The sequence below is a fragment of the Corvus cornix genome, chromosome 14 (assembly GCF_000738735.6).
Source record: "Corvus cornix cornix isolate S_Up_H32 chromosome 14, ASM73873v5, whole genome shotgun sequence".
NCBI classification, from domain to species: domain Eukaryota; kingdom Metazoa; phylum Chordata; class Aves; order Passeriformes; family Corvidae; genus Corvus; species Corvus cornix.
The window spans coordinates 1,298,117-1,315,625 of NC_046344.1; the positions used below are offsets into that span (position 1 = coordinate 1,298,117).

At 39.1% G+C, this 17,509-nt stretch overlaps 1 protein-coding gene across 2 annotated transcripts in view; it reads left to right on the forward strand.

Annotated features, from left to right (window-relative positions):
* The first annotated feature begins 595 nt into the window (after positions 1-595).
* VPS35L (VPS35 endosomal protein sorting factor like) overlaps positions 596-17,509 on the forward strand; it is a 46,905-nt gene continuing 29,991 nt past the window's right edge. Inside the window, exons 1-15 of one of the 2 annotated variants that reach the window (XM_039560437.1) lie at positions 596-677; positions 3,473-3,572; positions 4,500-4,667; positions 4,990-5,112; positions 5,468-5,492; positions 6,509-6,585; positions 7,196-7,324; positions 10,294-10,378; positions 11,331-11,390; positions 13,225-13,321; positions 13,731-13,778; positions 14,810-14,903; positions 15,390-15,467; positions 15,842-15,964; positions 16,646-16,692. In XM_039560437.1, the coding sequence (XP_039416371.1) occupies positions 661-677; positions 3,473-3,572; positions 4,500-4,667; positions 4,990-5,112; positions 5,468-5,492; positions 6,509-6,585; positions 7,196-7,324; positions 10,294-10,378; positions 11,331-11,390; positions 13,225-13,321; positions 13,731-13,778; positions 14,810-14,903; positions 15,390-15,467; positions 15,842-15,964; positions 16,646-16,692 (1,271 nt within the window). In that variant the 5' untranslated portion in view covers positions 596-660. Of the gene's footprint in view, positions 678-705; positions 815-3,472; positions 3,573-4,499; positions 4,668-4,989; positions 5,113-5,467; positions 5,493-6,508; positions 6,586-7,195; positions 7,325-10,293; positions 10,379-11,330; positions 11,391-13,224; positions 13,322-13,730; positions 13,779-14,809; positions 14,904-15,389; positions 15,468-15,841; positions 15,965-16,645; positions 16,693-17,509 lie in introns of those variants that run through there. The other variant, XM_039560436.1, reaches the window with a different exon arrangement.

The following is a 17,509-nucleotide window of genomic DNA, read 5'->3' on the forward strand; positions in this document are numbered from 1 at the left end:
GCTGTGTTTTAGTTTGCAGCTTTCCTTAGGAGTGAAAAACATCTCAAGAGGGGAAGAATTTACAGTGGCAAGAGTAACCTGTGTCACAGATGACAAAAGGTGCTGTTGATATAGCAGCACTAAAGATTGATGTTTCTAATGGATGTTTTATGTGCTGTATTTATTATTAGCATAGGCAATATGTTGATGCACAGATAGGTTTAGTGTGTTAGTAGAAGTGAACGTTTCCCTTCTCTTAGGGTTTCACATCTAAACCTCTTGTTCTTCAAGCATGTTTCCAGTGTGTAATAAAGCATTATAGCACAAGGGTTTTGTTTTTTTTTTTTTAACTTTCATGAGGCCTTTCTCTTGACAAGTGCCAGAATTTGGTTTTGTACTTGCTGGTTTGTATTTATACATATTTATCTTTTTATTTTGTGTGGAATTGTGATACCATTACAAAAGTCTATTTATTTTTGTACTTTGTTTCATTCTCACCAGTCTCGCTTTTTACTTAAAGCATTCTGCACAATAAACTCTTTAAATCTTTAACAAGCGCTGCCTCTCTGTGCTTTCCGCGCAGCCTTGCCCGCCGCTCCGCGCCCGCCCTCAGGCTCTTCCCGCGCTGGGGGCGGCCCGGGCGCTGCCGGCGGAAGGCGCTGTCATGTGACCGGGCGCAAGATGGCCGCGTTCCCCTGGTGAGGCGGCGGGGCCCCGGGAGCTCTCTGTGCCCCCCGTGAGGGGCCGGCGGCGGGCTCTGGGGGGCTGCGGGTGCCCACGGCTGGGCGAGGGCAGCCGTCATGCTCGGCGATTCTTGCCCAGCCGGGAGGCTGAGGTGGGGGCGGCCCCGGGTGTGCCAGAGGGGAAACTGCGGGGCTGGGGACCGGTCGGCCTGGGGGTGGGACTGGGACCCCGCGAGTGGCGGGGGCAGCCGGGGCGCTGGGTGCCGCGGCTCCGCTGCCGTGGGACCACAGCTCGGCGCTGCTGTCTGGCGCTGTCTGGGAAAGCTCAGGGTACAGATCACATTCATAACACCCTGCCTTTACACGGAGCTACGCGGGTGTCGGGCCGGCGGCACAGCTGTGCGCAGCGACGGAGCCGTAGCTGTGAGCCGGGCGGGACGCGACGGCCTCCTGTTATTTCCCCTAAAATACGCAAGAGCTCCCCGAGCGCCGCTGGCTGTACCCGGTGTGTTGTCACGGAGAGTGTCGTGCCCGCCGTCCCGCCCGCCTCGCGGCTCGCCGGTGGAGATGAAGCTCTCGTGCTGTGTATTTGCCTTTGCCAGCACAGTTTAGCCTCTGTTAGTTATCTTTCACAGGCTCTTTAGAAGTAGACAGGGGCTACAGGAGGCAGAGTCAGCTTCTAAGCAACGTGCGTTTACAGGAAAATGTGTACGTCTGAGGGAACTGCACCGTGTAGGACATGGAATTACTCAGTCTAGTATTGTGTTTGGTAAAGGAAGAATAAAAGAGGCACTCTTTCTCTAAGAGACAAAAGCAGTAGCAAAATAGAGCAAAACAAAGCAGAGCAGTAGAGATGCTGAAAAATTGATTTTTATGTAGTACTGCAACGAGGTAACAGGCTAATAAACAGGTCTGGTAACATTGATGCAGAAGTGGCCACGGGGAAATAACTAGAGATTTACCTAATAAGATGTTTCCATCATGTTGTTCTCTAATGTGGAAGATATTTTCATGCTATGGGGTTTAGCAGAACCTTAGCTATTTTTAAGTGGTATTGATGCTAAAAAAGTGTTTTGCAGATTAATTGTCTGCATAGTGATCAGTCTGCATATGAGGAAAAAAATAGCACCTGTTGGTGCTGAGGAGTTGTGTTTACCTACTGTTCAAATGAAGCAAATTTTAAAAATGTAAACAAATTTGTAAAAAAATTTGTCAAGTATATAAAATAATTTAAATCCTAGAGCTACAATGCATTTTTATAATAGCTACATATAAATATCTAGAGAAATTGGGGCTTTTTTGAAATGTTTAATACTCAAATAATGATAGGTGCAGTCACTATGGGATGTGCCTCGTTGTATTACCAATACCAATATGTGTCTAGTGTTGTAAAGGGACTCTCTTCCATTTTACATGCCTGGCTCCTTTGTGCTCCCTGTAAGCTTTTTGCAGTGCTTGCTTTAGGACAAGCCCTGGCTCTGGGAGGGTGCTGTATGCCTGGAAGCAGTCCCAGGAAAAAAGATATTTTACCAGGAGGAGAGAAAAAGGTTGGGAGGCTGGCAGGTGTCGAAGGTGCAGAGTGGTGGCAATTACAGTGGTGCTCATGTGTGAAAAACCCACTGTTAAAAGAGCACCTGAAGCAGGGGTGTAATCATGCAGGATGTACGGGCAGTGAAACCCCAGCTTGGCCAGAGTCTTATTTTTATTTCCTCTCAAAAGTTGGCTGCACTGCTGTAGCCAAGAAAGGAATGCTTAATCTCCTTTCCCTGGAGAGTAAGCAGAACATAATGCCAGAGCAAACTTGATCTTGTCTTCTGTATTAGCTCTGTTACAAGCTGTCTTATCACTTGAATAGCCACATTGTAAACGTGCTTTTTAAAGACTTATTTTCAGGGTTTACAGCTCTTGTTCACTCCCACATATGTATCGTTGCCATGTGCACTTGCCCAGTGTGCTTACACTAATTAGAGTGCAGTTGATTTCGGCCTTGGGGTGGTGTGCTGAGAGAGCTGTCAGCAATCAAAGAATAATTGTGTAGCCAGAAAGAGTTTGAAAGACTTTTCACCCAGATTGTGATTAACCCGTGATGCAAATGAGCAAGAAGAGTCATTGAACAATGGGACAAAAGCAAAAAGAAAAGGAACTGGAGATTAAGAAACAAAAGAAAACAAATAAGGATATGAATTTCACTGGAGTCTTTCTCTTGCTCTGCTCTATCTCATTAGATGTCAGAAGTTTCTCCTTGGAGTGGCACAACCATAAATTATCTAATTCATAGTTCTTTCTTTATTAAGGAAACTTGGATTTTTTGAGTACAGGCTATCTGTAGAATAGCTGGCTGCTTAGCACTCCTGAAAATCCTCCAAATGAGTTATGTCTTTCAGTAGGAATGGAATTATTTGAAAGTTTGGATTAATTCTTGTGGGAAGGATGTGTGTTATGTGGGGGAAGTGCTGATTGCTTTTGTTAGGAGTTTGGTTAAAGAATTTTTTGTGTATCCCCTGATTTTACTTATTCAGCTGAGGCAGTAGTGTGTGCTATGAACATTCTCAGGACCTTGAATGAAACAGAAAAGAACAATTAGCTGCTCTGTGTGTTTCAAAGACTAAAAAAGAGTACAACTAAATGGCTGAAAGTAAAATTTCTCCAGTTTTACATTATCTCAGTAGAGAGAAATTTGGATCTTTATGTTTGCTTATTTTTCAATATGCTTTTTTTTTGTAAATAAGCATCTGTATAGATGTAGGATATGCTTCTCTTAGCAGGTGGTTATTTATATGCATATATACTTTCCCTTACTGCTTTTTAAGGCATGCAAGATCAAGAAACTATGTGTCTGAATCTGAAGTGTGCAAACTGGAATCTATGCCCTTGGATTTTGGCGATTACCATCCGCTGAAACCCATTACAGTGAGTTATTTGGTGCTTTTGGAAGTTGAATCTGAATTCAAACGGGTTGTGTTCCTCTTTTTACATTTAATTTTTAAAATGAAAAGGCTTTGAGGTTGGTGGTGGTACTTGTGAAGTTGCTTTCTGTGTTAGTGGCCTGTTCTAGAGGCATCAAGGTTTATTCTGTTTGCCCTTTACAGAAGTTTGCTGGTGCTGTTATGTGTCAGAAACAGTCTCCACAGCACCTCCAGCTTGTGGGTTTTCTTGGTTGCATTAAATGCTGAATAATGGATAAATTTAACATCAAATTGTTGCATTACAAATAACCTGCATGATTGCTTGATGTAGGATTTGGTTTGGGGTTAACTTCCAGTCAGCTGTGTACTTTAAAACATTTATCATTTCTTTATGTGTAAGAGGCTTTTAAAGATGTACAAAAAAATCCAGCTTCAAAGAGATGAGTTATCCGCTAATGAAAGATAAATGGGCAGCAGCTTCTGCTCAGGAAGGTCAGTAGGGAGATAAGACAGTGGCCTTAGGTATGGATTTGATGCTCCAGGCTTGAGTGTTGTGCGAGAAGAGTAAAGATGAAACTGGCAGAGGAAATTAAATAGCAAGAAAGAGTTTGGAGGACAGGGACAAACCTAATAAAATAGAGGAGGGGTACTAGAAAGAAATTCAGAGAGTTGTTCTTACAGTTTTGTAAACCTAGAATTGTAAGGGAAAAAAAAGTAGTGGAAATGCTACTGAAGAGTGAGTGCCTCCAGATTCAGGGAAGAGGGGGGGCTTCAGTTTAAATGCTGGTGCTCACTCTAAAGAGTTTGTTTGATGCCTCCTTGCTTTCATTGCAACAGCACAATTTATGTAGCTTGTATTTTGATGATCTATTAAAGAAAAGTGAGGGAAGAGAAAACCTTTTTGTTTAATAGTTCTGAACTTTTTCTTTAGGTTACCGAATCCAAGACCAAGAAGATGAACCGGAAAGGAAGTACTTCTTCTACCTCCTCTTCCTCCTCTAGTTCTATGATGGACCCACTGAGCAGTGTGTTGGATGGCACCGATCCCTTGTCATTGTTTGCAGCAGCTGCAGATCCTGTGACTACTGCTCCTCCCATGGTAACACTGGGGGCAGTTATCTCAACTAAGTAAAATAAAACCAACACCAAACCAAAACCACAAAGCCAACCCTGCATAAAATGTATTGTCTCACCAGTTAAGAGGTTAATATAGGAAATATACTGTATTAATAGAATATTCTTTTTTATTTACCTACTTTCATCTGGTTTATGTTGACATATTTATTTAAATACGGATTTTTTTTGATATTGTGACTTATGAAAGGATCAGCTGACCCTTGAAACATTAAGTTGACCTTTATCAGCCTTCTCTTCTTTTTCCAGATCTGTATTTAACTTTTGCACTTGTACTCCTGTCATAGGATGGTGCACGAAGGAAACGGGATAAAGATGAGAGCTCAGCAGTAGGAAGTGACTTTGAACCATGGTCAAGCAAACGTGGTGAAATCCTTGCTAGATACACAACAACAGAGAAGCTTTCTATTGTAAGTGGTGGCTTCCACCCTTTTTTTTTAATTTGTACTAGACCTTTAATGGATTTTGGATGTTGCTATTTTATAATTCTTTCATGGGTAAATACTGGTTCTCTAAATTTCAGTTTTAATGTTGTAGCAAACTGAATCACAGGCTCTGACTTATAAAGATTGTTTTAGAGCTGAGTCCAAGTTTTTTGATATTTAGAAGCCATCACTTTGTCTTTTTGTGACAATGCAAATAACTTCTGGTCTTGCATCTACTAAATGATTAGAGAGTTAATTAGCAATGTAATTACCCTATGCATTCTTGGAATGCTAGTGAGTACATGCTTTCTAAAAGTCTGCTTTTTCTGCTTCCTCACAGAATCTGTACATGGGATCTGAAAAAGGTGAGCCCTTTCTTTAACAGTAACAGAGTTGCTTGAGGCAGGGTGCAGTGACAGTTTATGGTCAAGAATAGTTGAAATGTGTTTTCCTGCCTCCCCCATTCTGGCATCATGGTCCTTGCTTTTTGGTGCATAAGACAACTGGATTTTACTTAAAATAATTATTGAAAATAAGCCACCCAACCACCTTGTTTTTTATTCCTGTGGGCTAATAAATTTGTGATTATTTCACTGCACTGACTTCCACTGTAGCTTAAAACTTTTTTCCATTTAAACTGAGCAATGATATTTTGAGAATCATGTTTATCAGCTCTTCTGCTAACTGGAAGGAAAGCAAACAAGTCCTTTGGGAACTTGTTCACTTATTCTCTTTACATGAAAGTGAAATGATTTCAGCTGTATGCTGGGTGTTCAGAAAAGAACCAAATGTTAAATATTTTATCATGTTTTGTAGCAAAGAGAATCTGGGCTAAATAGTCAGCATAGTAAATCAGGATTTTATGTATGAATAAACATGCAGCATTTCAGCTTCTGCAAAAATACAAAATACTTTTTTGCAATGAGAATGGTCGAACACTGAATCTGGATGTTCAGGAGAAGTGTGACATCTATATCCTTAGATATTGTTAAATTGACTGGATATAAATAACCCTGTGCAACTGTTATAACCTCAGACCTGGACCAGCTGTGAGGAGGAGAGTTGGACACAGACCTCCACAGAGCTTTTCTATCCTAAATTATCCTATGGTTCTATCTGGTGATTCTTTTCTTACCAGTAAAACTTGCAAGAAAATCCACTTTTATTCAGTTTTGCTTACTTGTCATTCCCCTTGTTCAAAGTGAATGCAGTGTAAGTATGTTCAGATGTGTGTCTTCAGGAATACTCACTAAATGAATCATACCACTTGTCTTCTGTCACAGAAGCTGCCTGGTCCATATCAGGCTCCTTCAGGTTTGTTTCTCTTTAGAAATCCCAGTGTTTAAATGTTAAAGAAATTTAAACATGTAATTCTTTACAGGAAAAGCCACAACTACTGGTTCAGCAGTTTCTGAAAAAGTGAGGACAAGGTTAGAAGAACTGGATGATCTGGAAGAGGTGAGAAGGTTTTCTGATGAAATTACAGCACAATAATAACAGTGAAAGGAATTTGTGAAACAAAAATCTTCTGTGAAACTTTTTAAAAAGGTCCTGATTCTGCAAGTGCTTATGCAGTATTTAGATAAATATGTACTTTCTGTGGGAGTTCTCTAGTAATTTTAATCCTTATTGTTACAGGATTCAGGCAGAACCATATTTTTGTATCACTAGAAATTGTTATTTGAAAATTTACCTGATCTGTTGCTGTTGATTTACCTTCTTACTGCATACGGTCTGCAGCTGCTGTAAAACTTCGTGGAGCCCAGTAGTCTTAACATCTGATCATTTTGGAATTATCAGAGGCAGAAACTGCATACTGTCTACCTGAGTTTAATTCAATTTACAGTTATGAGCTTGATAGAAATACTGAGTACACAAGTTATTTCTCAAGCTGCAGTATTTTACTGTGCAAAGGTGAGATGTTCCATAACCTATGTTCCTAAGACCTGAAGGGAAGTTGTAATAAATTTTGTAGGATTCTCTCCCACAACATGGTGATTTGAGTCTATAATAACAGCACTCTCCTTCCCTCCTGCTCTTATTAAGTAGGTTTGTGTTTTCTTGCCAGGGATCGCAGAAAGAGCTGTTGAATTTGACTCAGCAGGATTACATGAACCGGATTGAAGAACTGAACCAGTCTTTAAAGGATGCTTGGTCCTCTGATCAGAAAGTGAAAGCTCTGAAAATAGTCATCCAGGTCAGTTTTACGTTTTTGTTCTATGCAGAACCAGTGAGTTTGGTGATACAACTTGTCCAGTTTCCTTCTTGGGAAAAGAAGGCTTTCTACTATTTTTCTATTATTTTCTTTTGTTCTTCTCTGAAATACATTTCTTTCAGAGTTTTATGACTTCTGAAAGTAGCTGGATTTTCCGGTTTGTTGTTATGTGTTGGTTTTGACTAGGTTACATGGGATGGAATTCTCAGTGAGTCACCAAATGACAAATGTGGAAATTTTACCTGCTCAAGGATAGTTAGAGTAAATCACATGTAGTGGTATCAGCTCTTTCTAGGGCATGTAATTTCCTTTCCTGTCCTCTTCCCCTTCAGCCCCTTGCTCCCTACAAATAATACTGGAATGCCTTTTTGAACATCAGCATTTTACCCATCCAAACTTACTAACGCAATTAAATAATGGGATTTAGGACCTTAGCAAGCTACCAAAAACAGCTCCAGATTTTTAAAATGGTATGTGTGGGGTTTCTGTTTGTTTGTTTGTTTTAAAACTCGTCCACAGTCTTCCTTTGGGTCATTTGGGGTGATGCGCTTTGAGGAGGGCAAGGGGAAATAGGACAGTTAAATGCTCTTTTGTTTGGCTTGGCCTTTAAAAAAGGCCAGAGGCAGAGTGCAGCAGAGGACAGATGAGATAATGACATTCTTAAAAGCTGTAAAACTGATGTAATGCTCGTAGTCATCCAGTGGGGTTATATAAAGTCAGGATTTTTTTTGGTCATTCTGGATACTCTTGTGAAAACTGCTTGAAGTAATTTCATCTTAAATTGTGGAAAGGAAAATAAAGGAAAAATGGAAATGAAACATTAATGAAGTGAGATCAAACAATTATATGTGACCTAGGGTGACTAATGTTCTTTTGTAATACTATGAAATCAGCACTGTTATTGTTATTTTTAAAAAGATCCATATATAGGATTGTGAAGTTTGAATATAGTCTTTGGATGAGAAGAAAAGGAGCAGGGATGTACTGTACTTACAGTGCTTTAATATGTGTGTAAATATATATATATGTGTGATATGCAGTGATAATCTATGCATTGATGCTTTCATAGGTTCTTTTGCAAATGGTTCACAAACAATTTTGAAATAATACAGTTTCTAACATGAGATTCAGTGCTTCCTTTTAGGAAAGTGGCACCAAAGTTGAATATGTTCATCTATGCTGAAGTGTTGTTCACTTAGCACTTAGTGCTGCAGATAGTCATCACTAATTGAAAGACTGGCTAAGAATGAAATAGGTACTTGGGTAATTAATGAATTTAAAAAGTTTTATGAAGGATAATAATTCCATAGTTATAAAGCAGGATAGGGTAGAAACCTCACTGAACTTTACTTGCTGTGGTTCTTCCTTCAGAGTGCTGTATCCTCTAAAAGAACTGAGCAGTTCTCTTGACATCAGGCTGTGGTTGTATACACAGTCTGTCATTATTATTATAGACTGGTTAGTGTGCAGTAGGAGGAGTGAGTTTGGCATCTGGTTAGGAAGATTTCTTCACCAAAAGGGTTCTCCAGCATTGCACCAGTCTGCCCAGGGCAGTGGTGGCATCAGCGTCTTTGGAGGTATTTAAAAGATGTGTAGATGTGGCACTTGGGCATATTTTTTACTGGTGATCTTGGCATGCTGGATTAAAGGTTGGACTCAACGATCATGAAGGTCTTTTCCAACCTAAACGATTCTGTGATTCTATGATTCCTCAAGTGCCTTTTTGCAAGATACTTTACTTGTCAAGATGGAGTATGTTAAGCTGCTTAGAGTAAGCTGAAGTAAGTTGATTATGTATGTGAGCTCTAAGAAAAGTGGTAATTAAGTGTTCATGGTATGTGTAGGTCCTAAACAGCTACTGAGTTGCCTTTCTTTGAAGGTGACAGACTTGCCATGCAGCAGGGAAGATTCTGCTGGTTGTAGGATGTGAGTGCTCTCACCTGTCTCTCTGGTGCACTCTTCAAGTTGCCCTGATGAATAAAGCAAAAAGGCTAAGTGTGCCCCTGGTTTAAGCATGTTCAAATGTTATGATTTCCTTCTTTAAACAGGGCAGTCTTGTGAGGTATTGGATTGCTTCCTGTATTTTTGAAACATAACAAAAGCTTTAACTTTATTTATTCCTCTGAGATTGAAGAACTGTCTCCTGGTGAAGGAGAGGGGAGGGATGGAGCTGATAGAGAATATTGTGAGTCTTAGAGACCAGAGAAGACTCGGGGCCAGAGGCCACGTTTGGCGTAAGCAAGGAGGAGGTGGAATTCTCTCCCCAGTCAGTCATTTGCCTGTTTTCTATTGGTAGAAGCTCCAATGAGAGTAGAACTAAGTGGGTAATGCATTTTCAAATGTGACTTTGTACCAGCCATCATTGTAGTCCAAATGCCATGATCAGGCTGGGTCCCAGTAGGTGAGGATTGATTGCAGAGTCCTCCCTGGAGCTGACTGTGGCTCAGTCTGTTTCCAGAATGCTTGAACTACTTATGTGAGCTGCAGAAATGTGTTGGAAAGCTCATTAACTACACTTGGAAAATTGTTTCTTAATTTAGTCTATATTAAATTTTGTGTTTGATATGGATGCTCAGAGAGATGGTGTAAAACTGAACAACACCCTTAAAAATGTTATTTTAGAGAAGAACTGCCTTTTAATGCTTTGTCTGGGAGAGAATTTGTCTTGTCTGAGCAAAAGCAGAGATCTGCATGGTCAGCTGAAACTCTGCATTGTAGCTTACCCTGTATAAAGGAAAACCAAGTCTGTGACTAGTTCTGGAAATGAAGAATATCCTGAAAATTACAACAAGCACCATGGTGTGTTATGTTAGATGTCCTTGTGCTTTTGGCTTCATAGTTCATATTGGCCCTTTCCATCTGTGGATATTCATCCATTCCAGCTTTTCTGGAGTAAAAACACAAACTTGCATTGACCTCTAAAAATGTTTATTTGTTTTTTTTTCTCCTAGTGTTCTAAGCTTCTTTCAGACACAACTGTAATCCAGTTTTATCCAAGTAAATTTGTTTTAATTACAGATATCCTTGATACTTTCGGTAAGTATCTACTGTGCCAGACTTAGTACACAATTGTTAATAAGATTAATTTTTTTGTAACGTTAGAAAGCATCGAAGTTATCCAGAAAGGGCTGAAATGACTTGTAGTTTTAACATGGAGTATTTCCAACATAAACATTTGGACACTGGTGGTAAACATGGTATATAATTGTCAAAAAACTCCTAAGAGCAAAGCCTTTAAGATAAAAATATTTCATTTTGTGGTTCTGTGCTTTATGTATTAATGAATATCTAGAACAAAATGTTAGGAAAAATCATGATCTCTCCATTTTGAAATTTAAAACACGCTGTTATTATAAAAGTATTTTGGATTTTTGCAGCCTTTTGACTCAATCTTTCATTGTTTTTGTATTTGAAGAATAGAAGTCAGAAAGTTTTCTTTAGCTGAATAGGGACTGTGAAGTGATCCAAATGTTGTTACTGATCTTTTTAATATATTTTTAAACTTGTAAGTGAAATTGTCATCCACTTCATGTGACTTTCTTGTTTTTGTGCCATGTTATGGAAAAGATTTACAATGGCATTCAGAGTTGAAGGGTATTTTGGTGCCAGCAGGATATGCTACGACAGAGATCTAATTGTTTTTTCAGGTTGTGCTTCCTCTTTGTGCTCCTTCCTACTTGCTGAAAGCTGCTGGAGATAACACAATATCCAAACTCAGCAAAGTCAGGCCACCAGCTGTCCTTTCCTGGCCTGGGAGAAATCTGACCTGTGTGTTACCTCGGCACTTAACAGAGCCAGAGAATTTTTTTATTGTGCTAAATCACACTGAACATTTCAGCCTCACTAGAGGGCAGCAAAATGTCAGCGTTCTAGGAAGTTTTTTCCAGCTAATTTCATTGTGTGTTGGAAAGAGAACCTTTGTACCAACGTTTTGTGTTTTACAGTTTGTTAATTTGTTATGATTATTATTATTCTTTTTTTTAACCAGGGAAACTCGTGTATGAAAGAATTCTGTCAATGTGCGTGGATAACCGAGTCTCTCTGCCAGGTAACTTTGTGTTTGTTTCCACTCCAGAAAAAAATCATATCCAAACTTGAGGAAGGTTAAACCATTGCTACTCTGTCTCCTACAGAAAAATGTCTCGTTTCAATCTAGAAGTTTTTAGTTTTTAACAGAGTAAAATCCATTGCTTACAGCTTCCACTATTCACAATGCTCATGCAAGTTTACATTTCAATTGTGAAGGATATACCTAAGTTATAATAAAATGTGCTTGTGGCTCTGCTGTTACTAAATGTAAACTGGGTCTTCCTGACATTTGAAATCACAAGGAATCATGTGTAAGTTCTCTAATACAGAGTTTATTAGGGGGAGAGAGAATTAAACAGGAATGGCCAAATTAGATGAAAGAGACTTCTTTTCCTTTTTTCTTAGCATATGCTCTCTTCTGAAAGTATTACAGTTTAGTAGCTTAAAGTTAATGATAGAAATGTAACAAAGCCGAGAGTCTCAGTTTTTGGTAAATAGATGTTTTTGTTGCTATGCTGGAAACTTGATAGTTTTGTTTTGATTAAGGAGGAATTTTGGAAGTAGCAGCAGGCTGCTTCTAGAATAATCTTTCTAACTTGGGCCCTTTTTATTTTTTCAGTTGAAGTTCCAACACAATGTAAAAATATAATTTGACATTTACAGTACAAATGAATGTGAAAGAACCTCTTTAGCAAGATGTTGAAGCATTCCGTGGAAAATGCAGGCATTTCCTTGCAATTTGGAGTGCATTAAGTGCACATCCTTGCAAGATGAAGCATTCTGTAGTTGGCAGTGGAACAGTACCATTAGTTTGCAGTTAAGTCCATAGGATTGGAGCCATAAACTTGAAACCAACAAATACTGAAATTTGAAATAAACTTAGAGAAAATAATTAAGACAAATTTGGTTGTTGCAGATCTGACAAACTGCTCTTACAGGCATTAATGAAGGCAGACAGTTCCCACAGCACATCACAATTTCTGGGCCCAGTTACCTCTGTTCTGGAGAGCTGAGCTCCTGCTGCAGCTGTACAGCTGCCAGAGGCATTGCTGGTGGGAACTTCCCAAGCAGCTCTGAAAGTGGGAGGGAGAAGGAAAATCTGTGCTCTGCTGACTGTGCGTGTGAACCTTTGGGCATTTCAGGCCCAACCTCTGAGCCTGTCCTTTGGGAACCAAGGGAAACAAAGTTCAGTGAGAACTCCTGAGGTCCTAGATGAGAAAGATACTGACTGAGTGCAGGAAGTTCTAATGTGGCTTCTCTTGTGCTGGAAGTTGGAAACTCTCCTGTGGAGCTTCTCACCTTCTGGGGGCAGGAGTGGGAGAGCACTGGTATTTTAAATGGTTTCACAAGGAGTTTATAATAGGATGTGTTCAATGTTCAGTGTACAGAAACAAGGTTTCTGTCTGTGTTGCAATAGGATTATTTAAAATTTGTATTGGCCCTTTAAAGTAAAGAATTTGAGTGCTTAAAAATCTCTTTTGTATGTTCTCTAGTCATTATAGATTTATATACATGCATTTGTTACAGATTCCCTGTATTTTCTTTTTTTACGATTTCTGCTTTTGGAACAGCAGAGGCAGAGGTTGGATTTCTCAGTAGCAGCTCTGAGATGAGCTCTGAGTGCTTGAATTCAGGTTCTGAAATGTTATTTACTACAAAACTGTTACCTTTTCTTGTTATGTACTCAGCTCTGACTGCTGCTCAAGAGAGCTGAGAAGCAAATTTATTGCCTAGTTTATTATTGTGCATTTAATTTCTTGATGAATGGAAAGAGAATACAGTTTTAAACCTAGAATGAAAAGTAACTTGTTTCCAGAAAGAATGTAACTATTTCTGGGTTGTTTTTTTCCCAGATAACTTTTCTCCAGAGAGTGTTAATGATACGGCGAAAGAAACTTGCTTAAACTGGTTTTTCAAGATTGCTTCAATCAGAGAACTCATTCCCAGATTGTATCCTTGTCAGATGAGACCCTCAGATTGTGTCTGCAGGTTTTTTGTAGATTTTTCCAAAAGTGAACATGTTTGTTTCAATAAAACCCACAGGATCTGATGTTTATACTGGCTTTGTTTTGTTTGTTTCAGGCTGTATGTTTTGAATGTACTTTTGAGTCATGTTGCACAGTAAACTGAATGTTTAATTATTGGCTCGGAGCAGTTTGGCAGTGCCAAAGTAGAGATGATGCATGAAAAATTTTGAAACAAAATCTTGTAGATAAATTGTAAAAATCAACAAAGTGTAGTGACATTAATTACAGAAGGCCTTAAAATAGTTTGTTCAATATGCATTTGGTATATGTTTGCTTCAGGTTTTTCAATGGTGTGAGTATTAGTTTTGTTCCTTAACTTGGCTTCAATTTAGTTATGTGGAAGCAGCAATACTGAAGTGCAATAAGTTCCTATCCAAAACGTAAGAATAACGTTAAATGTGGAAAGGAAGTGAATGGGAAGACTTAGGAACTAATTCAAGGAATTAAGCATGAGAGTTCTGTGATTAATGGTGGGTAGGGTCTTAGTAGAACTGAGAAGAAGGAGTACAGAGAGGTTTTGGAATTTTTAATGAAAATACCATGAAAAAAGTAAAGGTGAACTGTGATACACTCTGAAATACAATAGTGCTCTCAGTTCTCAAATATATGTACAGTTGTGATATCAGTTGTCACAAATCCCAATGCAGATTGGAAACCAGTGGTTTGTGATGGTGGAGGGGGAAGGAAGATTGATGACATAAGGAGTGTGGGAAAAAGACAGGATAGAAAAAGGAAAGGAAAATATTGATGTCAGATTGGGAGAGAGAGTTGGAGAAGTATTTGAGGAGCAATGAACCACCATCTATTGAAAACCCTGGTGTAAGTTTAATGTGTTGCCAAACAGTGCCAGCTGCTGAGCAGAAAATGTTCCTTCGTTTGTAATTGACTTTGTTCAGTTATATTTTGAAATGAGCATTGGAAGCCAAATTGCTACTCTGGTGACAACTTTATTATCCCTAAAAAGCAGTTCTTTTACTGGAATTAGTGGGCCTCATATCCAGGCACTAGTACAGCTCTGTCCAAAAGGACCTGTGGGAAAATGAGACATGGAAGGACTTCTGCCAGTTCTGCTTTAAGCATCTGCTTTCCTTACATTGAGTCACAGCTTTTCCATAGCTCTGCTGCTCTCCAAGCTAGAGGGGGAGATTTTTGGTTTTATTTGTCTGGCTCTGAATAGCAACTATTGCTATTTGAATATAGGATATGTATTATTGTACACATAAATTTATTTTATAAGTAAAATTTTTTGTGCTGGTATCCTTTTTCTTTGATAGATATTTCTATAACTCATGCTCAGTTGTTAGTCTACAAGGCAGCTACTGAAGTTATCTTCAGTACTTTCAGTTATTCAGTAGGTGATGTAATTCTGTTATTGACTATTGAAGCTCATTTTCATTTCTGATGAAAACAGGGGGATTTCGGAATGTCTCCCACGGTTAACATCTATGATTAGAGGAATTGGAGATCCACTGGTTGCAGTCTATGCCAGAGCATACCTTTGCAGGGTAGGCTGTCATTTACCTCCTCTGATCTGTATCAAAGATTTACTGCAGCCAGTGTTGTCACTGCTTTTATCTCAAATAGTCAGCAGCCTGTCCCTTCCTTCCAACAAACAAACAAAAAGTAATTTCTCTTCTGTTTTAAGAATGGGTAATCTCTCTTTAAGTGTTTGTAATAAGTAAGAATGATTTTATGTGCTGCTGTAGGCTGTTGCAGTGCACTGGAGTAGACACTGATTTTCTCACTGCTTACAGATACTTGGAGCTGATGTTAGGATCGTGTTCAAATACAGCTGTAACTGCCTCAGGGTAGTTGTTAGTGGACATGACCATAATAGTAAGCAAGGAAATAATCAGTCAAAAGCATGTGATTCAATGCTGTTGGTTGATTTGATGTGTGTAACTTGGGTGTAGTCCTTCAGCAAATGCGTTTTTGTCTCAGTCTGAAGGAGAATTGATAGATGCTGATAAAATCTTTTTCTTTTAATACAGGTTGGGATGGAAGTGGCACCACAACTCAAAGAAAGCCTGAACAAAAATTTTTTTGACTTCCTTCTAACATTTAAACAAGTAAGCAAATAAGCGTTTTATTTGCAAAATCAGATAAATACATTCCTTAATCAACTGCCACATACTTTTAAAAAAACTTAGAAGTTCTCAAATCTAGATTTAGGGGTGTTCCTGTATCCAGGTATAGTATGGGAAATTTTACATACATTCTGATAAGTTGAAACTGCTTTATTCAGCATGTTTCCAGACTTGAATAATATATGTTAGGAGCTTGATATTTTTTCCCCCAGCTTGCAAGGAATGTTTCAGAATATCTGTACCTTTGTGATACTGTCTGTTGTTGTTTCTGTTCATATACAAACTTTATTCAGTTTATCATATCTCCCATTAAATGCCTTTTCACAGCAACATATTTTTGTCTCTTATTTCAACAGATCCACGGGGATACGGTTCAGAACCAGCTGGTGGTGCAATGTGTGGAGATCCCTTTGTATTTGACCCTGTATTCTCCTGCTATAGACTGGATTTTGCAGTGTATTGCCTACCATGCCCCCGATGTAAGTGAACGTGGTAATGCTCAGTACTAAAGCAAGTGTTGTGGTGAAGAGTTAATTTTGCCTGCTAAAAAACCACTCCTCAGTCAGTTCTCGAGTGTAAAGAGCCTACATAGGACTGTCTGATGTTCTCTTCTGTACAGGAAGAATGTTTGCTTCCACAAAGCTCAAGTGTGACCGCTTCAAGTTCATAGGCAGTATTCCTGTTTGTTTCTTGCTGTCCTTTAGCTAGTTTAGTCTTTATTTCCTGAATTCATCAGTTTCTTCTGTCATACAGATATAAAAATGATTTGAGTAACCTGTAGCTTAACATAGTGAACAGGCTGTTTTAATCTGTCAGTATGGTTTGCAGTCTGGCAGAATTTTCACCTCTCCTGCCAGAGATAACTGACCTGGCTGGCAAATAGTGATTACCTGGAGTAATGGCATGGATGAAGGATTGCAGATTTGGCTTCCATAAAATGGTGGTTTTGATTGAAATGCCACTGTGTCTGTTCCAGAGGATGTGTTTTATGTTGTGCTACACCATTGTTTTCTTGTGCTGTAAATATAGGATAACACAGGAGTATTGGAATGTGTTGGAGAGGTAATTAAAACAGCTTTTAGTAGATTTCAGTACAGCAATTAAAGCAGACTATATTTGCAAAGTCTCTATTCACTAATTTTAATAAGTAATTTTTCCAGGTTCTGCTTACTGAGATGATGGAGAGATGCAAAAAATTGGGGAACAAGTAAGTGTTGCAGAGTGTAGAAGACAGGAGTCTGTAATGAGTACCCGTGAGTCCCTGGAGTAATGTTCTCTCTCCCTCTTTTGGAAGCAGCTTGGATGCATAGTGTAGCTTTCATTCTCCCAGTAGCTTACTAAATCATGATTGAACATCTCTTTTCCAGAGATGAATTCTAAAATACAGTGGATTACTTGTCAAGCCAAAGTTAGTTAGTTTAACTTGGTTGCTGCATTTTGGCTCCTAAGCCAAAGTTTAGGACATGTAATGTGTTCTCCATCAGCCATGTCTCTGATTCCTGGTTTTGCTTCATTTTTCTGGGTTTTCCTCCCCTTCCTTCCCTCTATCCTCCACTAGCTACAGTCATGCCATACATGCATTCAGAAAGGGAAGTTGTAAAGCAGCTGGCAGCCTTTGGAAGGTGGTAATACTTAGGGGATTTGCTTTTTTCAACATTAAAATTGATACCTCAAATGTCTCCTAGAAGTCTGTGTGCAGGGTAATCCCCTTCAGTTCAGGAAGATGGTCTGGTCTGAAAGTTGAATGTACTTTCTGGGTTTTGTGATTGCAGTCTGGCCTGCTGATGGGCTCCTCTCTGTTCATTTTATTGGGTAGTTTGGCTGAGATCTGTAAAAGTTTTCAACTATCTATTGTTTTTCTGATGTGCTTTGCACAGTCCAATTCTGCAGCAGCTGAGGAACTAAAATATGTTAATCACTTAGCTGAGGAATGCCAGCGTTCTGTGACTGAGCTAAGGAGTGTGAGGAAAACATGATTTAAAAAATGTGCTGTGAAAATGGTATTGTATCAGAGTGAATAGTAC